This window comes from Myodes glareolus, chromosome 10 (assembly GCF_982192425.1).
Source record: "Myodes glareolus chromosome 10, mMyoGla1.1, whole genome shotgun sequence".
NCBI classification, from domain to species: Eukaryota; Metazoa; Chordata; class Mammalia; order Rodentia; family Cricetidae; genus Myodes; species Myodes glareolus.
The window spans coordinates 11,363,641-11,386,944 of NC_142035.1; the positions used below are offsets into that span (position 1 = coordinate 11,363,641).

At 50.6% G+C, this 23,304-nt stretch overlaps 1 protein-coding gene and 1 long non-coding RNA gene across 2 annotated transcripts; one reads left to right on the top strand and one right to left on the bottom strand.

Annotated features, from left to right (window-relative positions):
* Positions 1 to 85: 85 nt before the first annotated feature.
* Positions 86 to 1,479, bottom strand: Cebpb (CCAAT enhancer binding protein beta). The gene has a single exon (XM_085696988.2). The coding sequence runs from the start codon at positions 1,467 to 1,469 to the stop codon at positions 573 to 575; it is 897 nt and encodes a 298-aa protein (XP_085553114.1). The 5' UTR covers positions 1,470 to 1,479; the 3' UTR covers positions 86 to 572.
* An 11,593-nt stretch (positions 1,480 to 13,072) lies between these two features.
* Positions 13,073 to 19,370, top strand: LOC148120566 (uncharacterized). The gene is made up of 2 exons (XR_015739011.1): positions 13,073 to 18,419; positions 18,974 to 19,370. It is a non-coding gene; the product is annotated as an uncharacterized LOC148120566 (long non-coding RNA).
* Positions 19,371 to 23,304: the final 3,934 nt, after the last annotated feature.

The window sequence follows — 23,304 nt, forward strand, 5'->3', positions numbered from 1 at the left end:
ACACAAAAACAAAATCTCGCATAAATCCAAAGTCAGAAGGGAAGAAAAAAATTTTTTCAGAAGCCAACTACTGCCCCCAAAAGGCTTTTAAACATTCTCCAAAAAAGTTTATTAAAATGTCTTCACTTTAATGCTCGAAACGGAAAAGGTTCTCAAAATATACATACGCCTCTTTTCTCATAGAAATAGAACTTTTTTATAATACAAAAAAATAATAAGACCAAAAAGAAAAAACAAAAACGAAAAAACCAAAAACATCAACAGCAACAACCCCGCAGGAACATCTTTAAGTGATTACTCAGGGCCCGGCTGACAGTTACACGTGTGTTGCGTCAGTCCCGTGTCCACACGCGCTCAGCCACGTTTGATCCGGATTGCATCAAGTCCTGAAACCGGGTGCGCGGTGCAGGTGCGTGCGCGCGGTGCCCACGGTGTCCCCTCGGTGCAGGTGCAGGTGCGCGCGGGGCACGCACGGGGCCCTCGGTGCGCGCGGGGCAGGCGCGCGCGGGGCAAGGCGCACAGTGCCCACGGTGGACGCGGCGGCGCCCCCCCACGGCACCCCCCCAGGCGCGCTAGCAGTGGCCCGCCGAGGCCAGCAGCGGCTCGGGCAGCTGCTTGAACAAGTTCCGCAGGGTGCTGAGCTCTCGCGACAGCTGCTCCACCTTCTTCTGCAGCCGCTCGTTCTCGGCCGTCAGCTCCAGCACCTTGTGCTGCGTCTCCAGGTTGCGCATCTTGGCCTTGTCGCGGCTCTTGCGCACCGCGATGTTGTTGCGCTCGCGCCGCATCTTGTACTCGTCGCTAAGCTTGTCCACCGCCTTCTTGGCCTTGGCCTTGGCGGGCGCGGCCGGCGGCCCCGCGAAGCAGGCGGCGGGCGCGGCCTTGGCGTCGGCGGGGCTCGGCGTGCCGGGCGGGCTGGACGACGACGACGTGGACAGGCTGCCGCTGCTGCCGCTCGGCGTCGCCTGGTAGCCCAGGTAGGCGCGCAGGGCGAACGGGAACCCGGCCGCCATGGCGGGCGCGTCGTCCGCGCGCTTGCAGTCCGCGGGTTCGAAGCCCGGCTCCGCCTTGAGCGCGGCGGGAGGCGGCGGCGGGAAGCAGGCAGGCGGCGGGGCCTTGGCGCCCGCGCGCCCGAGGCTCACGTAACTGTAGTCGGCCGGCTTCTTGGCCGGTTTGGCGCCGTAGTCGTCTGCGAAGAGGTCGGAAAGGAAGTCGTGGTGCGCGGGCGCAGGCGCGGGCGCGGCGAAGTCCGTGGCGGGCGCGAGCGGCTCCAGGTAGGGGCTGAAGTCGATGGCGCGCTCGTGCTCGCCGATGGCCGGCTCGGCGGCGGGGGCGCGCGGCGCGGCGCGGGCCGCCTTGGCCCCGTAGGCCAGGCAGTCGGGCTCGTAGTAGAAGTTGGCCACTTCCATGGGTCTAAAGGCGGCGGGCGGCGGCGGGAGGCATGCTGCGTCCCAGGCCAGCAGGCGGTGCATGAACGCGGGGCCCGCGGGCTCCGCTGCGTCCCGGTCCCGTGCGCGGCTCGGACTCGGCTCGGCGGCGGCCGAGAGGGAGGTTTATAAGGCGGCGCCTGGCAACAAGGCTGCGTCACGCCGGGGCCGCCCCGGCCCCTCCCGCCGCCCGGTCGGTGCGCGTCATTGCCTGGCCGCGGGAGCGCGAGAGGGTGCGGCGGGGAGCGGGGCGCGGCGAGGGTCTGCGCGCGGGGACACTGAGCGGTGTCCCGGGCGCCCCGCCAGCCCCGCGATCGCCACGGACGCGGGAGACGCCGGCCCGCCCCCTTCCCGCCCCTCGGCAACTCTGAGGACCGCGGCCGCCGCCCGCCCTCTGCTGGAGGACGCGGTGGCTAGTCCCCGCGCCGGTCCGCTGTCCCGGGCCCCCCAACTTCTGGGAAGCAGAGCGTTCCAGCCGGTTCACGATCCCAAGCCCCGGATCCTGCCCGCTGTCCCCGGTTCCCAACTTCCAGGGAGCAGTTGCTTCCCTGGTGCATGTCCACCCCACCCACCCAGGTGCTGCCCACCTCTCTCGGCCCTCAATTCCTGAGAAGCACAGCCCTTCACCGGGTGCACGCCCCCCCTCCCGGATGCCTGCTGCCCCCAAATCCCAATCCTCCTCCCTATGCCTGGCCCGCCCTCCGCAACTGCCTACGCCACTCCCCGCGCTTCTCCGCGAAGGTGGCAGGGGTGGGGGTTCTGCCACACTGTGTGTATATGGGTGAGTCACTTCGCCTCTCTGCGCTGCCTCCGTGGAGGCTGTTGATATAGTTAAAAGCAATCCCGGTGTCAGAGAGAAATGGACCCCCGAATAGAGTACCAGGGACACGGTTGCATTCCGAAGACCCGTGAGCAGCCCCGCGTAGAGGCTGCAGGCTTCTCAGGTGGTTGGGGTGGGAGCTAGCCCCAACTCCAACCATGAGAACCCAGCGCTCACCCTGCAGGCTGGGGAAGCAGCCCTCTGTGCATTCGAACAGTCCCCAGGCTTCGACCACCAACCTTGGTGGGATCCTTTCAAAGCAGCCCAGGACAGCTCGTGAGGCCCACCCTTCTGCCACTCCCAGCCGGGCACTCCCACTCAGGCAGGAGCTGCCAACCTGCCTTGGGCTGACCCCCGACCCATTGACCCCAGCCCTGGCCTCAGCAGACTGACGGGGCGTTGCTCAACCTTCAGCGTTATCTGTTGAGCTGGGGTGACCTCCGCCCCCAAGAGCTGGAGAAATGACATCTCCCTATGCCCTTGGGGGTTGGGGGGAGGGAGGGAAGGGATAAGACACTTGCCCTGCCTGCGGCTTTCTGGCCTTCCCTGCCTTCCCAGCAGCCTCTGGGCCAGGAAGGGATCAGGGCCCAGAGAGGCGTGGTGACATCCCCAGGGCCACCCAGCCAGGCCTGGCTGTGAAGTGGGACACTGAGGCTCCCCTGAAGGACTCTCCCTTATCCACCACTGGTGACAGTTTTCTCCAGCCTCTCAGACACTTTCCCTCAGTTTCCCGCAGCCTGGCCTTCAGGAGGGCTGGCCTCGGCAGAGTGGAAGTCCTGAGCCCACCATGTCCCCACTGACCAATAGAGGAGCACACTCCCTGTTCCCTCTGGACTCTGAACACTGTCCCTCAACCCTACTCCAGGAAGTCCTCCCAGAGTCCCCAAATCCCAAGCCCTCTGATACCTCTGTCCTGAAAGCCCATCTTACTTGGCCACTCCTCCATCTGTCCCTGCTGCCTCCTCCCCTTGTCGACCCCTCGAGGGACTTTTATTTATTCGCTGTGCACGCGTGTCCCAACTTGCACGTGAAGGTCAGAGAGCTTGTGGCAGTCAGGTCTCCTTCCATCACGTGGGGCCTGGGGACTGAACTAAGGTCTTCAGGCTTGATAGTAAGTACCTTAGACCGCTAAGCCATCTTGCTGGCCCAACTTCTCTCTTTTCACCCACTGTTTCTACTGGGTGTGGCCTCGGGCAAACTGGCTCCCTGTTCCGAGCCTTAGCTTCCTGCCCAGCATTGCTGGGTTCTGGGGAGATGCAGCACGACCTGGGGAGGTAATACAGCCATGCAGGCATCCGCTCCGTGTCCTTAGCCGGTCCTCCACCCTCTCTGTGCTGCCATGTTTTACACTCATTTCCTCCTCCTGGCCATTTGCAGGTGGGCCCTGCTCTCTGCTTTACAGGTAAGGACACAGGCTCAGCAGAGCAAGGTGCTGGCTCAAGGCCATCGTAGGACAGCAAGGGTGGTAGAGAAAGTCTCCCCTTGGGGTAAAGACCTACCAGTAAACTGAGGTCTAGAGAAAGGTGACTCGGGTCACACAGGGACTCAGGGGTGATTCAGGCCCCAGAGGCCATACTCCACCTCATCAAAGAGCTTGGCTCGCTGGCCTCCAGATTGGGCCAGCTGGCCTCTTAGCAGCCTCCCTGCTGGAGCTCACCCACCCAAGGCCGACCTAAGTGTCTCACAGGGAGGCCTGAGGAGTGTGCCCTTGTTTCCCCAGGTTCCTGGCGCCGCAGGTGGTGCCCCCGCCTCGCCAGCCCTGCCAGCCCTTCCCCAGCGCCCCAAGGCCCCACCAGAACTGAGCAGCTGGCATAGCTGGCCTTCCCCATTCAGGGCCAGCTCCTCCCCTCTCCCTGTCCCACCCTCATGTTTGGAGGAACCTGGACTACAAAGGTCCCCGATGTAGACAAATCAGCATAGAAATGGGCTAGTCTGACACCATCGCGGCGTGCTTGGGAATTTATGCTATGTTCTTGTCACAGTGCTGGAGTTGGAAGCTTGGGTCTTGCACACGCTCTACCAGTGAGCTACACCCAGCCCTCTTTTTACTTTTTCTTCTGAGACAGGGTCTTGATAAGTTTGCCCAGGCTGGCCTTGAACTTGGGATCCTTCTCCTTCACCCTCCAGAGTAGCTGGGATGGCAGGCCTTAGCTCTCGGGCCCAGCTGCCTCTTTAAGTGAATTCAGTCCTAACATGGAAAAGCAAATGCCACACCACGGTTCTTTTAAACCTGGAGCCCTGAACTGGTGTGGTGACTGTGGCCATGGTGGTTGCCAAGGCAATGGGCATTTCCAGCGTGGGCTGCACACCCTCTGCTGCCCCCAGACTCTTAGGTATGTGCAGGAGGGAAGGCTGAAGCTGAGACCCCCTCCCCCCAGCCTGCAGGCAGCAGCTGTGATTCAGTACAGGTGGGATAGCAGGTGGGTCTCTAGTGAAAGGGGTCAGGGAACCCCTTTTGTTCCTATGGGAACCCTCCTTACAATGGTTCTCTGGCCATTTCTGTGGCCCTGGCATATAGCATGGGGATGCAGGGTGTCCTATATCTGGGCCCCTTTGGCCCTCTCCGAAAGGTGACTCACACCTCCATACAGCCCCACACAGGCCTTGATGGTGGAAGCCATGAAGACGTCACACAGCAGGCAGGTACGGAAACTGGCCTCACACGTGACTTTTCCCACAAAACTGGTGCTGGCCAGCACCCCTGCCCCACATCTGAGCTTCGCTAGGTTAAAACACTCTTCCCACACGTACCAAGGCCTGGGTTTCATTACCAACCAAGAAAAATAAGTAGAGAAAGAAACCACCAGGTCTCCTCTCTGAGGCCTCAGTTTCCCCCTACTGCATTCTGCAATCTTCATTCCCAGCCTGGCAGCCTCATCATAAGCGCCCTCTGTGAAACTTGCCTGTGTGTATGCTGCCACCACGTGGCAAGTCTTGGAACTGCAGGAGTAACTTATCTTTTGGGTCCACCTGGGTGCCGTGATTTGCTATGGAGGGGGCTGGTTCTGTGGGTGTGGGTATATATCACACTCACAGGATATGAGTGCGCCGCTAAGAGAAGTACAGATGTCCAAGAGATGGGCAAAAGGCGCTCAGCTTTCATGTAGTTAGCTCACCAAACTTTTTAAACTATGGTTCAAATCCTAGAGACACACAATGCGTGGATAAAATCATCGTGTCAGACTCTGGGAAGACACTGCAGGAATGGGGATCAATGCTGGGGGCCTGAATGTCATAGGGTACAGTGGGGGGGATGCCATAAGTACAGAAGCCCGTACCAGATAGTATGGGTCTCTAGCAAGCAGAGAAACGGCCAAGCAAAGGCCCTGCCTCTGCAGAGCTGTGTGAGGCCACATCACAGCTTGGCTGACCGTCATCATAGAGACTGGCTGTTATGGGGACCAGGAGACGGAACAGAACCTGTGATGGACCCCTCTGGCTCCCTGTGGGGTGTGATCTGTGGTACAGGTCAGCGAGGGAAAGACATCCACCAGGCAGGAGGTGAGGGTGGACCTGGGGGAGGCCACCTCAGGACCTACTGAAGATGAGACCATTGAGATGTGCTGATGGGAAATGGGGTGCTGTGCCTCAGGGGTCTGAACCACAGCAGAGAAGTCTGGTGAATGACCCCATAAAGGTCGAGCTGCTTTGTCTGGCTCTCGGCTTTTCTTGTTCCTCTCTGTGGCTATGACTTGTAATCACAGCCCTTGGAAGGCTAAGTCGGGAGGTTTGCTTTTTTTCCAGGCCAGTCTTAGCTTTGTACTGAGACCCTGGTCAAAAGAGAAAATGTGAGAGACAGAGAGAGAGAATATGTACATCCCTCCCCTGGATTCGGCAGTCAGCAATGACAATGAGGACGCCATCTTGTGCCTCTCACTTTCTCGGGGTCTTCTGAGATCTGGAGTCCTCCTCTCCTGTGTAGAGCCCACAGCCACACCTTCGAACATCAGCATCCCTATAATGACAAGCATTTTTTCGTCTAAAGCCCTGACGCTGGAGGATGACTGACTCCGGATGTCTATGCCGTAGCGAGTCTGTGGCCTCCTGAACAAAGGAATCAGAAAGCGTGAGAGAAAACGATCTCATTGAGTAACTCCAGAAGCACCAGGCATGGTGATGCAGGCCTGTGATCCTGCACCCAGGAGGCAGAGGCAGCAGGATCAAGAGTTCAAGGTTTGGGTGCACAGTAGTGCACACCTTTAAAACCAGCACTCCTAAGGCAGTGGCAGGTGGATCTCTGAGTTCAAGGCCAACCTGGACTACACAGTAAGACCCTGACTTTAAAAAAAAGAAAAAGAAAAAGACATTTTGCTGACCTAGAAATACCAGTTCATTTACAAAGACAAAGACAGGTGGCCATGCACCAGTGCTTATGACGTCACACGGGTGTTGTCCCGACGGAGAATGAGAATGTAAAGGGATGAGGTGGCTTTGTGGGGGAGGAATGGGACAATGCTGTCCAACAGAACTTTCTGGTATGCTGGGACAACCTCTCCCTGTGTCAGATCAGCCACGTGTGGCTCCCAAGCCCCTGGGGCCTGGTTGATGCCATTGAAGGGCAGATTTTTACTGTATGTGTGTTTGTTTAGTGGCTTTGTTTTTGAGACAGACTCATGTAGCCCGGGCCAACCTGATACCCCTTGCCTCCACTGGGATGACAAGTGTGTGCCAGCACACCTGACTTGAATTTCAATATTTACGTTCTGTCCTGTGGCTGGTGACCATTGTACCGAGTGGCAGTCATCTCTACAATCTATTGATTTGTTCTGTTTTGTTTTTAACGTGTGTGGGTGTTGTGCCTGCTGTCTGCAGAGGGCCAAGAGGGGGTGTCAAATCCCCTGGAGCTGGAGCTAGGGACGGTTGTGAACCATCAAATGGGTGCTGGGAATTGAACCTGAGTCTTCCGGAAAAGCAGCCAGTGCTCTTAACCACTGAGCCACCTGTCCAGCCCTCTCTATGGTCACTTGTTAACTAAAGAAAAGGCACTATGGGTGGGACTCTGCCGTGTTTTTGAGGGAAGGTGAAAGCTCCTACTTAGAATGAGAGACATGAGAAAGTGGGAGCATGGGTAGGGCCAGGCAGTGTACCCCAAAATCCACTGGCTTAAACTCTATTTTAGCCTGGCTCATTGCCTGTAAACCTAGCACTCAGGAGACTGAGCAGAAGAGAGTGCCTGCCTCGGCTACATGAAGTTGGGACCAGCCTGGGCTAGAGAGTGCAGCCTTGTGAGGGAGGGGTTGCCATAGAAACCCACATCATCTGCCTTTCTGGGCTCCTATGTATTTAAGAACATGGGTGCCCACGAGACTTCTACCAGGTGGCTTTCTCCCCCCTGAGTGTGACCCTTAGCTAGGGTGGCCCACATGGCTGATGACTGGCTAGGTGGTGTGTCTGTGACCACAGCCCTCCCTTCCTCAGTTGCCCCCAGAGAGTGTTTTCCTCCCTATGTTGCCTCCCCACATGGTTTTCCGTGTCACCTTAGTACACGGTCTACATGGGCGCTCCTAGTGTCCCTCTCATGTGACCTTTTCTCTGTGCCTCCCAAAACATGCTTCTGTCATGGAAACAGGTTTTGCAGGTAGCGTAGAAATGGAACCTATCTTCCTAGACTTACATCCAAGGGCGGCACCAGGACAGAGGTTACAGCCTTCATCCAGCCCTCATGCCAGCAAAAGACCTCCACCCTTGTGACCTTCGTGTCAGTGACTGTGTGGCCCAGCAGGTAGACTGCAGCCTAGGGCCACGATCCAGCCCCTGAAACTCATGTGGGAGGAGAGAGCCTGTCTGTAATCGCAGCACGCGGGAGGTGAAGGTGGGAAGACCAGGAGTTCAGGGCCAGCCTGTGCTATAGAGACAATAAAGAGAGACAGCCCCAGAGGGGCTGGAGAGACAGCCTCAGAGATTAAGAGAACTAGCTGCTCTTTGGAGGACCTGGCTCAGTTCCCAGCACCCAATGGTGGCTCCCAGCCATCTATAACTATAGTTCCAGGTAGCCCGACGCCCTCTTCTGGCCTCTGCAAGTACTGCATGCCATGTGGTATACCCACATAACATGAAGGCAAAAAACACCTATACACATAAAAAAAAAGTCAAATTTTAAGAAATAATCCTCTTTAGCAGGGCGGTAGTGGCAGACGTCTTTAAACCCAGCACTTGGGAGGTAGAGGCAGACAGTTCTTAGTGAGTTCCAGAACAGTCAGGGCTACACAGAGAAATCCTGTCTCGAAAAACCATGAATGAATGAATCTTTAACCAGGCAGTGGTAGTGCACACACTTAATTCCGGTACTCAGGCGGCAGAGGCAGGAGGGGACTGCTATGGCTGACAGTTTCAGAGACCTCGTCCCCAGTCAGCAGCTCCACTGCTGCCAGGCTGAAGCATCACGGCAGAAAGACCCACAGAGGTATGGTAAACAGACTGTAGGCATGCAGAGGCAGAGAGGGGAGAGGCCGTGCCCTCCGTGCCCACTTCCCTAACAGCCTAAGAGCCCGCGCAGCTTGAACCCCACGCGTTAGCTCCTAGTGATGTCCGACTCACCCAGTAGCACTGCCCCCACACCCCCGCCCTCGCTCCGGGCCAAGCCTTCAACATACCAACATCTGGAGGACACTTCAAATACAGATCACAACAGGAGTGGGTAAGAAAGCCTGCCACCAACCTTTGCCTGCCCCCACCACCACCCCCGTCACCCCTTCCTGTCCCTTGTTAGCCAAGGCAAACTAGCCCTTCCCTCTTGTGCTTTCCTCGAGCCCAGCCGAATCTCTGTGTCTCCACCTATGGGGTTTAGCGGCAGTGATGGGCCACCACCCTGAGTGCGCCCTCGGGTGCAGTGCACAGAGCTGCCACCAGAGGGCGCTGTCGCCTGACATACGCTAACACCCAGTACATGACCCTAAGGATGCTCACCAGGTGCACCTACTCTGCTCCGCCCCAGGGAGCCAGCGCCCGCCCAGCTGGGCCTCTATGTGCACACCCACCGTCTGCATGGGCAAGCATCCTGCAAAGGGGGTGAGCATGTACTGACCCTCCATCCTTCACCTCCCGCCCACCTTGACGATATCTTGGTTTTGGAGATGAAACTTAGGACCCCCTCCAAGCCGCTTTTTTTAAAACTTCAAAAGTTGCACTTATTTATTTGTGTAGGAGGTGCAGGCTTTCGACGGGGACAGGTAAAGGTCAGAGGACAACTTGTGAGAGCCAGTTCTCTCCTTCCATCATATGGGTTTTGAATATTCGGGTCAAGTTTAGCAACAAATGAGCTCACTCACTAAGTAATGTTGTTCAGCCCTAACGTTTTTTAAATTTTAATTTTTAGATTTATGTATTGTATATGTGGGCGTGTTTTGTCTGCATGTGTGTATATCACGTGCATATCTGGTCCCTAAAAAGTTCAGAAGAGGCCAAGTGGTAGTGGCGCACACTTTTAATTCCAGCACTTGGGAGGAAGAGGCTGGTGGATCTCTGTGAGTTCAAGGCCAGCCTGGTCTACAGAGCGAGTTCCAGGACAGGCTCCAAAGCTACACAGAGAAACCCTGTCTCTAAAAACAAAACACTAATTCAGAAAAAGGTGTTCTGTGTCCTAGAACTGGAGTTATGAATGGTTGTGAGCCAATATGTAAGCACTGGGAATCGAACCCAGATCCTCTGCAAAAACAGCAAGCTCTCTTTGACTGCTGAGCCAACTCTCCAGCCCTCTAACTGCCCAAGCTGTCTTTGAACTTTCATTTTTTAAAAGTTGTTTTTATTGAATTATATATTTTTCTTCACTTCCCTCCCTTCCTCTCTCCTCCCTTTCTACCCTCTCCCATGGTTCCCATGCTCCCAATTTACTCAGGAGATCTTGTTGACGAATTAGGTCAGTAACCATACCAGTTCAAGAACAACAGTTATTCTTTAATAGTTGAAAAGGGGAAACTCACGCTACAAGAGTGGGAGGTCCGAAATTCAATCGGTCCGGTGGGCACCCCGCAGAGAGAGAGCACACCTATGTCCTACCAGTTTTGCTACCTGGGCTACAGGTAGCCATACCCTAACTAGATATGATTGGTTGACAGAGTTTCCCCATCATCTCCCCCTTTTGTCTAAACAAGATCGATCCAACCCCAATACAACTATATACAATAAGAACAGATACCAAATATAAAATTACAAACAATAAACAATATTAAGCAAGGAATGCATAACAAAAGTTTTACTAAACATTCTACTTCAAGGAGTCTAACTATTGCATTGAAATTAAGCTTGGCTAAATCATGAGGAAGGTAACTGCAATTATCTAATCTTCAACTCCATCAAAATTCTGAGAAGGGAAACAATATTACTTGAGTAAACAGGAAGTACAATCGAGAAACTTCCAAAATGTGCACCAAATAACAGAGACAACTGACTACCTGGACAATAACCCAAAGTCTCATTTGCAATGTTGAGGCAACCAACTTTGGCTAAGGCCGGCATAACTGACATACCATTTTCAAAGGCAAGAAACTTTTCAAAACTATCTTACCCTGTCTTGGCAGGATATGACAGTCCTGTTTTATCCATTTATGGATACTCTGTATCTCTGTCAGTGGTTGAGGTATGGGCATTTATTTGCCCAAAAGCCAGTTCTGCCAAGAAGAAAGGCTCCAGGTGGAGTGTCTTTGGTGTTCAACATTCTCTCAGGAATAGATCGGTGTTGCCAGGAGCGATTGTGTCTCCACTACCACAGAACTCTAGGTTAGATTAAAGACCATTTTCTACAGCTCTTTGAAGAGGTTGAAGATTATATTATCTATGCTGAATATAATCTCTATGTATCTAAAGAACCTGATTAGTCTGATTATAAATATGACAAACATAGATGACTATTGATCTATAATTCTCAATACCTATCTAACTTAAAGACTAAGACAATAAACAACTGTGCAATAAATGAGGACAATGACCTTCAAATGTAAACAATGTATAAGTATCTTGATCAGAGGTAGTAATGTACAGTGCAATATGGTAAGTATATATATATATATAAATACATTAACAATGTTTTAAACAGAGGTAGAAGCATACATGCATACATTATTCAATATAATTTAACTTTGTATCAATATACAAGAATCGACACCAATATAATTGTCTAAAAAACAATAACTCACAAATACTCCCTTCATTCAATTATCCCTCTCTTTTTTTTTTTCAAAAAAAGATCCCCAAGCCTATAAAATTCTTCCCCTATCCCTCAACCATATACCAATCATAATCAACCCCTAAATGATGTCCCTAAGCCTGAGGGCAAACTTTGCTGGGAAAGGGGGTGTCATCCTCTAAAATTGCTTCCAGCTGTCATGGGGGCGACGTTCTTTCTAGGGGATCCTGTTAAAGTAAATGATGATTAAATTACAAGATTAATATTTGGTCTGGTAAAGTTGCAAATAGTCTCTGAGTATTTTGTGGAGGTCTGGCCAGAATGTCGTAAAAGATGTGGACCATTTCAGCTAACCAAGTTGGAACCGTCTTGTGCAGCTGGTACCCAAAACAGGTCTTGTAGTAGCGCTATCAGTATCATGACGTCATATCAACCAGGTGGAGTTGTTGTTGTGGGGCCCCATCTTCTTCCTGGAAACTTCAAAGATTACTGCAGGGAAAATTATTGTTCATTATGGAAAACTTAAACATGATCTATATAGACATATACAGACATATATTCAGTGAAAGGTATGATAAAGACAAAAACAGATATGAAGAAAGGCAAAGAGATTTTGTAAATTGTTTTTTCCTTCTGTCCCATATCATAGCTCTTGACATGAGACAGAAACTCTGGGTTTTCTCTTAACAACAGGCTTGGAATTAGAGAGGGACTGAACCAGAGTCCAACTCCAAAACCAGCTCTATATATTTATGAATATAAGGACATTCCTGTATATCTAAAAGTACGTTTTGAATATTTTCACTTACGGAACCTATTCGATTTTCTTGCTGATTCTTGTTGGGTTGTAAATTGTTTCCATCTGTCAGTATTCAAACATCCAGGGTCCCTTGAATTTTTTGAAGATGAGTGTTTTCCTGTGGAGATAAGAACAGAACCCTGCCCCCATCCTATATGTTTTTCTTACCCCCTGTATGATTATCATCATTGTGGATGAGCTGTCATTTCTCCTTTCCAAGAGGTTCCTCCTCTTCAAACCGAACCTTTATTAATTTTGATGGTATCCACAATTTTTCTTCTCCTGTGGAAACAAGAGCAAAACCCTTCCCCAACGCAACACATCTCCTGGCCTCCATTGTGAAGTCAGCACATCCTTGAAATACACTGATTGATTTAATTCAGCAGACTTTTCCATTATCCAATGTCTTCCTGCCACTGTTGTCCCTTTCTCATTAGCGTTAAGAAAATTCAAGGTTAATAAAGCATTATGTAGGGGCTGGTGAGATGGCTCCGTGGTTAAGAGCACTGACTGCTCCTCCAGAGGACCCGGGTTCAATTCTCAGCACCCACATGGCAGCTCGCAGCTGTCTGTAGCTCCAGTTCAAGAGAATCTGACATCATTATACCAATGCGCATGAAATAAAGTTAAATAAAGTTTTTTTTTAAAAAAAATAGAGATTTGGGCTGGAGAGATGGCTCAGTGGTTAAGAGCATTGCCTGCTCTTCCGAAGGTCCTGAGTTCAATTCCCAGCAACCACATGGTGGCTCACAGCCATCTGTAATGAGGTCTGGTGCCCTCTTCTGGACTACAGGCATACATGCAGACAGAATATTGTATACATGATAAAATAAATAAATATTTTAAAAAATAGAGATTTATGTAATTATTTATTTCTGGGGGCATTTTCCACTCCTTTCTCTTTGTTTATCATATCCTTTATAGTTCAATTCAATCTTTCTATAAATGCTTGACCTGTAGGATTGTATGGTACACCTGTAACATGCTTAATATTATAATAAGCAAAAAACAGGTATGCCCATGATGGCCATGACTTCTAATAAATGGGTGATTACTGAACCAGCTTTTTCTGAGCTTAAAGCAGTTGCCCACTGAAAACCTGAATAAGTGTCAATGGTGTGTTGTACATATTTTAATTTGCCAAATTCTGCAAAGTGGAACACATCCATCTGCCAGATTTCATTCCTTTGAGTACCCTTTGGGTTAGTCCCTGAAGGTAGTGGTATTTGGTTATAGAAAGAACAAGTAGGGTAACTCTTTATAATCTCCTTAGCTTGTTGCTACCCTCTACAAGAGTGGGAGGTCCGAAATCCAATAGGTCCGGCAGGCACCGCCAGAGAGAGAGAGCACCTGTGTCCTACCAGTTTGCTACCTGGGCTACAGGTAGCCACACCCTAACTAGAGTGATTGGTTGATAGTTTCCTCATCAAGATCTTGACTTTTTCTACTTCCCATGTAGATTAGATCTGTGTATGTCTCTCCTAGGTCCTCTTTGTTGTCTAGGTTCTCTGGGGTTGTGAATTGTAGGATGGTTTTTCTTTGCTTCATGTCTAAAAGCCTCTTATGAGTGAGTACATATGATGATGGGTTACCTGACTCATATGACGGTTTCTAGATCCATCCATTTGCCCGAAAATTTCAAGATGTCATTTTTTCCGCTATGTAGTACTCCATTGTGTAAATGTCCCACATTTTGCTTATCCATTCCTTGGTAGAGGGGTATTTAGGTTGTTTCCAGGTTCTGGCTATGAGAAATAATGCTTCTATGAACATAGTTGAGCGCATGTCCTTGTGGTATGATTGAGCATCCTTTTGGTATATACCCAAAAGTGGTATTGCTGGGTCTTAAGAAGGTTGTTTCCTAATTTTCTAAGAAATTTCCATATTGATATTCAAAGTGTCTGTACCAGCTTACACTCCCACCAGCAATGGAGGAGTGTTCCCTCTACCCCACATCCTCTCCAACATAAGTTGTCATCAGTGTTTTTGATCTTGGCCATTCTTACAGGTGTAAGATGGAATCTCAGAGTTGTTTTGATTTGCATTTCTCTGATGACTAAAGACATTGAGCAATTCCTTAAGTGTTTTTCGGTCATTTTAGATTCCTCTGTTGAGAGTTCTCTGTTTAGGTCTGTACCCCATTTTTATTGGATTATTTGTTCTTTTGATGACCAATTTCCTGTTCTTTATATATTTTGGAGATCAGCCCTCTGTCTGATGTGGAGTTGGTGAAAATCTTTTCCCATTCTATAGGCTGTCGTTTTGTCTTGTTGACCATGTCCTTTGCTTTATAGAAGCTTCTCAATTTCAGGAGGTTCCATTTATTAATTGTTTCTCTCTGTGCTACTGGGGTTATATTTAGGAAGTGATCTCATGTGCCAATGCGTTCAAGTGTACTTCCCACTTTCTCTTCTATGAGTGAACTTCCATTCTTACTACCTCAGTTTACCCTATAGCTGGGATTACAGCCCTGGCCACAAGGTCTTGTGTAGCTCAGACTGGCCTCAAACTCACATTGTAGCTGAAGATGACCCTGACCTTCTGATGCACCTGCCTTCACTGCCATGGTGCTGGGATTGCAGGTGTGCATTAGTACGCCCAGTTTATGTGCTGCTGGGGATGGACCCGTTCACTTTTTAAATGTTTTAATTATGAAACAGTTTGAGGTTTAGAATGAGTTACACAGTTGCTGTGTGACGTCTACGGTGTTTAGCTTCACACAGGCACTTTAATATTTTCTCTGAGCTGTTACAGCATCAGTGCCGGGTCGGCACCTTCCCTCCAAACACCTCAGTAGCTTTGCTGAGAACAGAGCTTTGTGGAAAAAATACAGCCCAAGGCTTTTCGGTGTCTTCTGCTCACTTGGATGGCACCGCTGGCCCAGCAATGTCCTCTAAGGTGCAGGTGTGGCCTGCCTGTCGCTGTTGCCTCTCTCCTGTCCTGTGCCTGGAACAGTTGCTCTTTCTTTTTCTTTTTTTAATGTTGTTGTTTTGACAAGGCCTTGCTGTCCTCAGGGCACCCATCCCGTCTCATCCTCCCAAGAGCCTAGCTCATAAAACATCGGCCTTTCCTTTTGTCCTGCCATGTTTTGGAAACTCACCGTTTTTGTCTCAAGTCAGGAAGTTGAGGAAGAGGCCAGCCATCTTGGACGCCCACCATCTTTATTACATAGACGTGGTCCTCTCCCTATCCGGAGGCCTACCAGGGAGGCTGACGCTTCAGTTCCCTGACGAAATCAGTTTAAGGAAGAAAGGGTTTATGCAACTCACAATCCCAGGTTCCAGTCCATCTGGAGACGTCACAGGGGCCCGGGAGCTGGAAGCAGCTGAACATCACGTCCGCAGGCAGTGGAGAGCAATGAGCATCTGCATAGAGGCCTCTCTACATTCCCAAGTCCGGGGAATGGTGCCACCACAGTGGCTAGGACTTTTACATCGATCATTCAATCAAGATGTCCCTCACAAACATTCTCAGGTGATTCTAGGTCAGCATCTCCAAATCTATGGGTTGTGACCCCTTTGGAAGTCACCCAAGACCATGGGAAAACAGAGATATTTACATTAACAGTAGCAACATTACAGTTATGAAGTAGCAACAAAACAGTTTTATGGCTGGAGGTCACCACAACGTGTGAAACCGTACTAAAGGATCACAGCATTAAGAAGATTGAGAACCACTGCTCTGGATTGTGCCGTGTTGACAATTTGTCACCCAGCTCCAGCGTCCCACTGGGCACATTCATTGGTTTATTCTCTAGAGGACAAAACCCAAGCCTGTGTGCTTAGCACCTTGGTGAGATCCTCCAGTCCTAGGTGCTTGGTTATTGCCCCAGTTAAAGTATCAATGAATGAATACTTTCCTGCAGTCCAGAGCACAGGCATGTCCCGGGTATCTCCGCCCCCCTCCCGCCCCGTTCCTATGTTCATAGGAAGTAGGCTAAGATAGGTTCGCTCTTGCGCGCTCGGAGCGGAGACTGGAATTCGATCTTAGATCTGTGATTTTAATCTAGATTCCCAGGCTCTGTCCTCAGTTGCCCCTAAGGAACCAAAGCTGGATTTGAAAACCCCCTTAACAACCACGCAAGTTGAAGTCCAGAAATCCGCCAGCAGGTGTCGCCAGAATTCCCTGGCCACAGTCAGACCGGAATGCCCCAGCGCAAATACGCCGGATGTCTGTAGTGTGTGTGTTTGGGGGAGGGGGCTTTACCTCCCAGGCAGTTTACGAGATGTTGCACCTCAAACAAAGCTGCAGCTGCATCTTTGCATCTTTGTTCACAGGCTAGAAACAGAATCTCAAAGAGTAAAAGCCACCCTTAAAATTATTGGATTACACTGTTTCAATAACTGTTTGACAGCTAAGGAATGTAGGGCCCAGAGAGGGCAGGAGGTTAGTCAAGGACACACAGCAAGCTAATAGGCCAGACACCTGAGAACTGCTTCTCTGTAATCGTGAATTTCTTCTGCGTAAGGGCTTTGGCGCCTCCCCGCACCCGCACCCCGCGCCCGCACCCCGCACCCCGCGCGCGCCCAAACTGCAGCTAAACTGCAGTAGTCTGCAGCAGGGAGGGGCGGAGCCTCCGCTCCTGTTCAGTAGGCAGAGGAAAATGAGCTAGAATGCAGTGGTGTACTTTTGCTTTCGGGGACCCACTCTCTTTCTGTCTTGTGTGCAATTGGAAATTTCCATCTCATGGTCCAAAGTGGCTGCTCTAGCACCTACTATCATGTTTATATTCGACTGTGACAGAAGCAAAAAAAAAAAGGAATTAGCCTCTTGATAAACTCATGTGTGCACAACACACCATTCAAGAATGAGAATCTGGCAGTGGTGGTGGTGCACCCCTTTATTCCCAATACTTGACAGGAGAATGTCTGTGAGTTCAAGGCCAGTCTGGTCTGATCTATAGAGACCTTTCAAGACAGCCAGGGCAATACAGAGAAACCCGGTCTCCAAAAACAACAACAAACGGGACTAGGCTAAGCCAAGCATCGTAGCCACTAGTTTACAGAGCAGGACAGGCTGCCGTCGACTGTCCCTCCCCCAGGGAGGATGGCTGTAGTTGGGAATTTTCTTTGGGCCACCAACCAGCTCCCAAATAAAGAAACAGACTTTGTAGCTACGAAAGCCTGGCCTTAGCTTAGGCTTGTCCCACTTTTAACCTAGTTTAACATGTTTCTATTCATCTACACTTTGCCTTGGGGCTTTTTTTGCCTTTCTTTCATTCTGTATGTCCTACTTCCCTACTTCCTCCATGTCTGGCTGGCTGGCTCCTGGCCTTTCCTTGGCATCTCTTTTTCTTTCTTCCCTCAAGTCTAAATTCCTCCTCCTACTTACTATCCTGCCCTGAAGTCCCACCTATACCTCCTCCCTTGCTATTGGCCGTTCAGCCTTTTTTTGGGGGGTGGGGTGGTTGAGACAGAGTTTCTCTGTGTAGTTTGGAACCTGTCCTGGAACTTGATCTGTTCACCAGGCTGGCCTTGAACTCACAGAGATCTGCCTGCCTCTGCCTCCGAGTTCTGGGATTAAAGGCATTCACCACCAACAACAACTTGCCATTTCAGCTTTTTATTAGACCATTCAGGTGTCTTAGGCGGGCAAGGTAAAACAGCAGCATGTCTTTATATAATTAAACAAATGCAACACATCTTTACATAGTTAAACAAATATTCCAAAACAGATGGCACCATTGTCCACTGTCACCCACTGCCGGGAGGGTCTGCCATGTGGGTCACTGCCCTAGGAATAGTGCAGCCAGGAGTCCGGGGTGAGTCCTGATCAACCTCCCCAGCTGTGTGTCGGGATTCTCTCTGGGCCATGGTGACAGAAAACGCATGGGCTCATGTCTGGTACCACAACCCCTCAATAGAAAAGGAATGGGGGTGATCAGAAGTGACAGTATGTCAGACAGGAGGTGTGCCATGAATTTGGGGCTAGCCTGGACTACAGAGTGAGACCATGAAAGTGGAGATATTAACTCCCAGAAAGAGAGAGATGAGCACACCCAGAAGCCCCAGGGGCAACTGCCTGGACTGACCCGAGACCCTGCTGTCCTACCCAAGTCCCAGTAACTTTTTTTTTCTTTTCTTTTTTCAGAAATAGAAAAGCCATCCCCAAGGGCACATGAAATGTCAAGGGATACCACGCAGCCTCTTCAGCCTCCAAAAAGAAGCAAAAAGCCGGACAGGGGAATGATGTGCTGTGGTCCCATCCCTTGGGAGGCAGGGGAATGAAGATCACTAGGCCTTTCAAGTCAGCCAGGTCTGCATAGCGATTGGTCGGCCAGCTAGGGCTAGAGTGAGACCCTGCCAAAAAAAGGAAAAAGGAGGGAGAAGCCAGGCAATGGAGGCACACAATTTAATCCCAACACTCAGGAGACTGGGGCAGGCAGATCTCTGTCAGTTCGAGGCCAGCCTGCCTAGTCTACAGAGTGAATTCCAGGATAGTCAGGGCTGCACAGAGAAACCCTGTCTTGAAAAAATAAAACCAGGAAAGAAAGAGAGGGGGGGAGGGGAAGGGAAGGAGGAGGAAGGAGGGCGAGGCTGCAGGGGTCAAGCACCCTAAATTCAAAACTCGCGTGAAAGAGGCAGGTGTGGTGTCACAGGGCTGAAGGAGGCTCGGGAGTTCAAGGACAGCCTTGGCTAAGTGAGACCCTGTCCCAACACAAAACAAGTGTTGATGTGAACATGGAGCTGGGAGAGGAGCTGGGAGGGAAGTGAGGTTCTCTGAACAGAAAGCACAGGGTAGGGTAGGGGTTCCTCAAACACTTAAACCGGGCATCCCCCTAAGACTGAGCGTTTCTGGTACCCCAAAAGAGTTGAAAACGAGAGGCGTTGACACACCCACGTTCACAGCAGCGAAGCACGGAGGCACCTGGCAGTTCTCTGCCGGACTGACGATCTGGGCAGCAAAGAGCAGCCTTCACCCTCCAGTGAGAGGAGGAGTGGGGGCGGAGCTTCAGAGTGACGTGCCTCAGTGCAGGACCCCAAAAGCACGGGCCAGGCCAAGAGGGCCAGGGCTGTGACTCCCTCAGAGGCAGGACAGAGACAGTGTCACAGAGGAACGGGATGGGAAGTTGTTCAATGAGGGCCAAGGTGTAAAGGGTTGTAGAGCCAGGTTTAGTGGTGCCTAGTAACAGAAGGGTCATAAGTTCAAGACCAGCCTGCCTTATATAACCAGACCCTGTCTCAATAAAAAATTTTTGGAGATGTGTTTAATGCCTCCACACTTTTTCCTAATGGAGACTCCACTCAGTTGGTAGAGAGCTCACTTAACACGCACAAGGCCCTGGGTTCTGTCCTCAGCACAGCCTGAAACTTCAAAGGCCATGCTTGTAATCTAGCACTTAGATGACCTGAGACCAAGAAGGATTAGAAGTTCAAGGTCGTCCTCAGATTTTAGAGAGTTCATTTGGGTTACATGAGATTCTATCTCTTTCAAAAAAAAAAAATCCATTCCTAGTGCCTGCAAGGTGGTTATAACCCTGTTTGACTGAAGTTCTCCGGGAGCCGGTGCTGTCTTCCGGCCTCCTCAGTCACCAAACACACCTATAATGCACTGTACATACATGCAGGCAAGGTTCATTCATATATAGCATAGAAATCTTAAAAAAAAAACTGTTAAAATTGTTAAGATGGTACGCTGTGTATTTTACCATGGCTTTAGTATTTATTGTTGTTATGATCGCGGTGGTTGTGACAGGGTCTTACATAGTCCAGGCTGCCCCCAACCTCATTACTAGCCGAGGAAGACCTTGAATTCAGGATCTTCCAGCCTCTGCCTTGCTGGTGTGATAGGTGAGCATCACCATAGTTATGGAGATGGAACCCAGGACTAAGACTCTACCAACTGAGCCGCATCCCCTGCCCCATAGCTGCACAATTTCAAAATGCCAGGGGAAAAGAAATGGTTGGTGTTTCCACCGGAGCCTAAGGTGAGTCAGCAGAGGCCCTGTCGCCCCAGACCAGGGCCTTCTGGGACAGTTCTGTAGATAAAGCTGGTACCCAACCTAGTGCCACCAGCTTGACTCCGAGGCTAACACAGTCTCTCTCTCTCTCTCTCTCTCTCTCTCTCTCTCTCTCTCTCTCTCTCTTCCTCTCCCCCTCCCCCTCCCTCCCTCCCTCCCTCCCTCCCTCCTCCAAGTTTAGACAGCTGTCAGCTACCCAGGACTCCCAGGGGACTCTTCCTCAGCTGCTGTCAAAGCAGCACAGTTGTTTTGTGTTGTTTTGAGATCCTGCGTTGCACTTGGAGGTGGAGGTGGGGTACACCCGGAGCGGAACTGCTGCGGCCCTGGGCACTGGATGATCACTTTCCTCTGGGAAAAAAATTAAACTCATGAGTAATCCATGGGCTGGAGACTAAGAGGGGGCATGCTTGGTGGCATGCAGCCCCGTTTCCTGCCTTTCATCCCTCCCTTCTTTCCTCATTATTTTACTACTTTATTTATTGGGGGTGGGGCATGAGTATCAGGACAGCTTTTGTGCGTCATCTTCTTCCGCTGTGGGCTCAATCAAGGCGATTAGAATATGGAGTGAGTAGGACTTGCTGCTAAGGTTCAATTTCCTGGTTTGAAAACCAGATGAGGGGTTGGAGAGATGGCTCAGCGATTAGAGCATTGGCTGCTCTTCCAAAGGGTCCTGAGTTCAATCCCCAGCAACCACATGGTGGCTTCCAACCATCTGTAATGAGATCTGGTGCCCTCTCTAGCCTGCAGGTATATGTGTAGGCAGGATACTGTATACATAATAAATCTTTTAAAGAAAAAACAAAAACAAATGATGAGGGCGGTGGAGAGGAATTGTCAATGACACCTGACCCCTATGAGCCCAGGGGTCATTAGAAACAACCCACAGAGCACATGGTGGCACGGGACACTCACCAGCCCAAACACCAAGAGTGTCAAGGTCCACGTGAAAATGGGGACCAGCTGGGCATGATGGCACAGGCCTGTCATCCCTGTACAGGGAAGGCAGAAGCAAGAGAATTGCCACCAGTTTGAGTACCTATGTTTGATCCCCAGGACTAACATGGTGGAATGAGAGAGCCCACCAACTCCAGGCAAGTAGTCCTTAGACATTAAAAAATGTAAGAAAATCGTAAAAAGAAAAGAATGGAGAGGTAGAGAGGGGACAAGAAAGAAAACAGTTCCATGGACCAAAAGTCATGCTAGCCAGCCCCTTCCCCAACAGCTCAGTGCCTCTGAGCTGAGATCTGGCAGTCCCCAGCTCCTGGGTCAAAGGGCAACTTCAACTCCACTGCCTCAGCTGAGGAGAAATAAGGAGCGGTTCCTGGAAGCTCCTGTTTGACTTGCCTGGGTCAACAAAGGGAGGAAGTGAGACCGGGAGACAGCTCAGCTGGGCCCAAAAGCGGCTGGTCAGTAGCAGGTGCAGCGGTGGGTCCAGTCAGCAGGACTAGAGGCCATGTATAGACCTGAGAACCTTGACCATCCCGACTCCACACGGCTGCGGGAGGGAAAATGGGAGGATGCCCCATGCTGGGATCATAGGTGTGTACCATTTTACCTGGTCTCTGTGGTCCATGGAACCAAATCCAGGGCTTAGTACATATTAGGCAAGGATTCTACCCACAGAACCACATCCCCAGTCCTGGCTAGCATGGTATGACACAGACGTCACCCTAGCAATGGGGGTAAAGGACATGCTGAGTGTGCATGCTGGGAGGACCTGTAGGTATCCTGGGACTTTATCTCAGTTGTGCCATAAATCTTAAATTGCTCAATAAACATAAAGTCTAGGGCTCGTAAGATGGAAACCAGAGACACAGTCTTGTGTCCAGGCCACCTGCTTCAAGACGCCAAGTCTCCACAGTGCACCTTCTGCCAGCCTCCCTGCTCCTGGCCTTTGCTCTCACAGTAGGTGCATGAGTCCACCACAGCCGGTCATTTGTTATGAACACAGCCCAGAGTCACATGGGAAGGGAGAGAGAGCCGCCGTCTGTGGTTCCCACTTGTCCTCCTCAAAGATGGGTTGTGACCTGGAAGTCTGATATAAAGTAAACCCTTTCTTGCCCAAGTTGCTTTTGGTCATAGAGTTTATCACAGCAACAGATACCAATTAGAGCAAGCAGGGCATTGAACCTGACCATGTGGTTTGGGGGAGAAGTGAGGAAAGATTTTGGAGGTTTGGGCTGGGAACACTGTTGAGTGCTTAGCATTTAATGAGCTGTCTCCTGGAAGAATTCTGAGAGCAAAGCAGACAGTGGAGGTCTGGCTGGTGAAGGTTCAGGAAATGTGAGAGTCAAAGCCTGGGTTATTCATTTGACATGTAGAATTAGGAATCCATGGGAGCAAAACCTCCGCTTCACTTAGACAATCAATGCTGGTCAGGTGGGGCACTCAATGAGCAGCGATTAAGAGGAGACCAGCATCGTAGCAACAGAATCTTCTGGGAATTGTTTCCCCAGGGTCAGCACATAGAAGCTGTGGTCCAGAAGGGGCCAAGGCTGCATCTCAAGATGGATGCATCTCAGCCAAACTTGGCAATGTGTAGGAGTGTCCCACATATGATGGCTTTGAAGGCATGAAGAAGTCATGGAGAACAACCGGGACTTGGCACTATGTGGCAGGATTAGAATGTCACAGAGGAGGGGCCAGGTGGCCACTGGTGAAGGTGTAACCTCAGTTGCAGTGGGAACCCCAGGACTGAAGGATTCATGAAGCAAAGCTCAGACTTGGCACCATGTAGCGGGGCGGAGTCCCTGTGGATGGGTCCGGAGGCCACTGGTATCGGCAAAGTGAAGAACCCAGGATATTGGAAGAGCCAGGGCTATGCAAAGACCATGAGAGACAGTGACGGGTGTGGGGTGGAGCTGACCTAAGCCTGGGGGACAGAGTGTGTACAGTGGATGGCAAAACCAGAGAAGTAAATGGTCCCAGCCTTTCAGAGCACAGAAGATCACGGATGAGCCCCAGATGTCAGACACTGAGCTACAGAATTTGAATTTACACTATTTTCATCTGGTTTTGCTCTGGTTTACTTGATCCTATGGCTCGGTGTTTGAGATAGGAAAATATGTAACTTATTTTTTACTTTACAGGAGCCCATAGTTAAGAGGCTCTGAGATTTTAAGGAAACATTGGACTGAAAAAAAAAAGAAACATTGGACTTTTAAAGAGTTGAAATGTTTT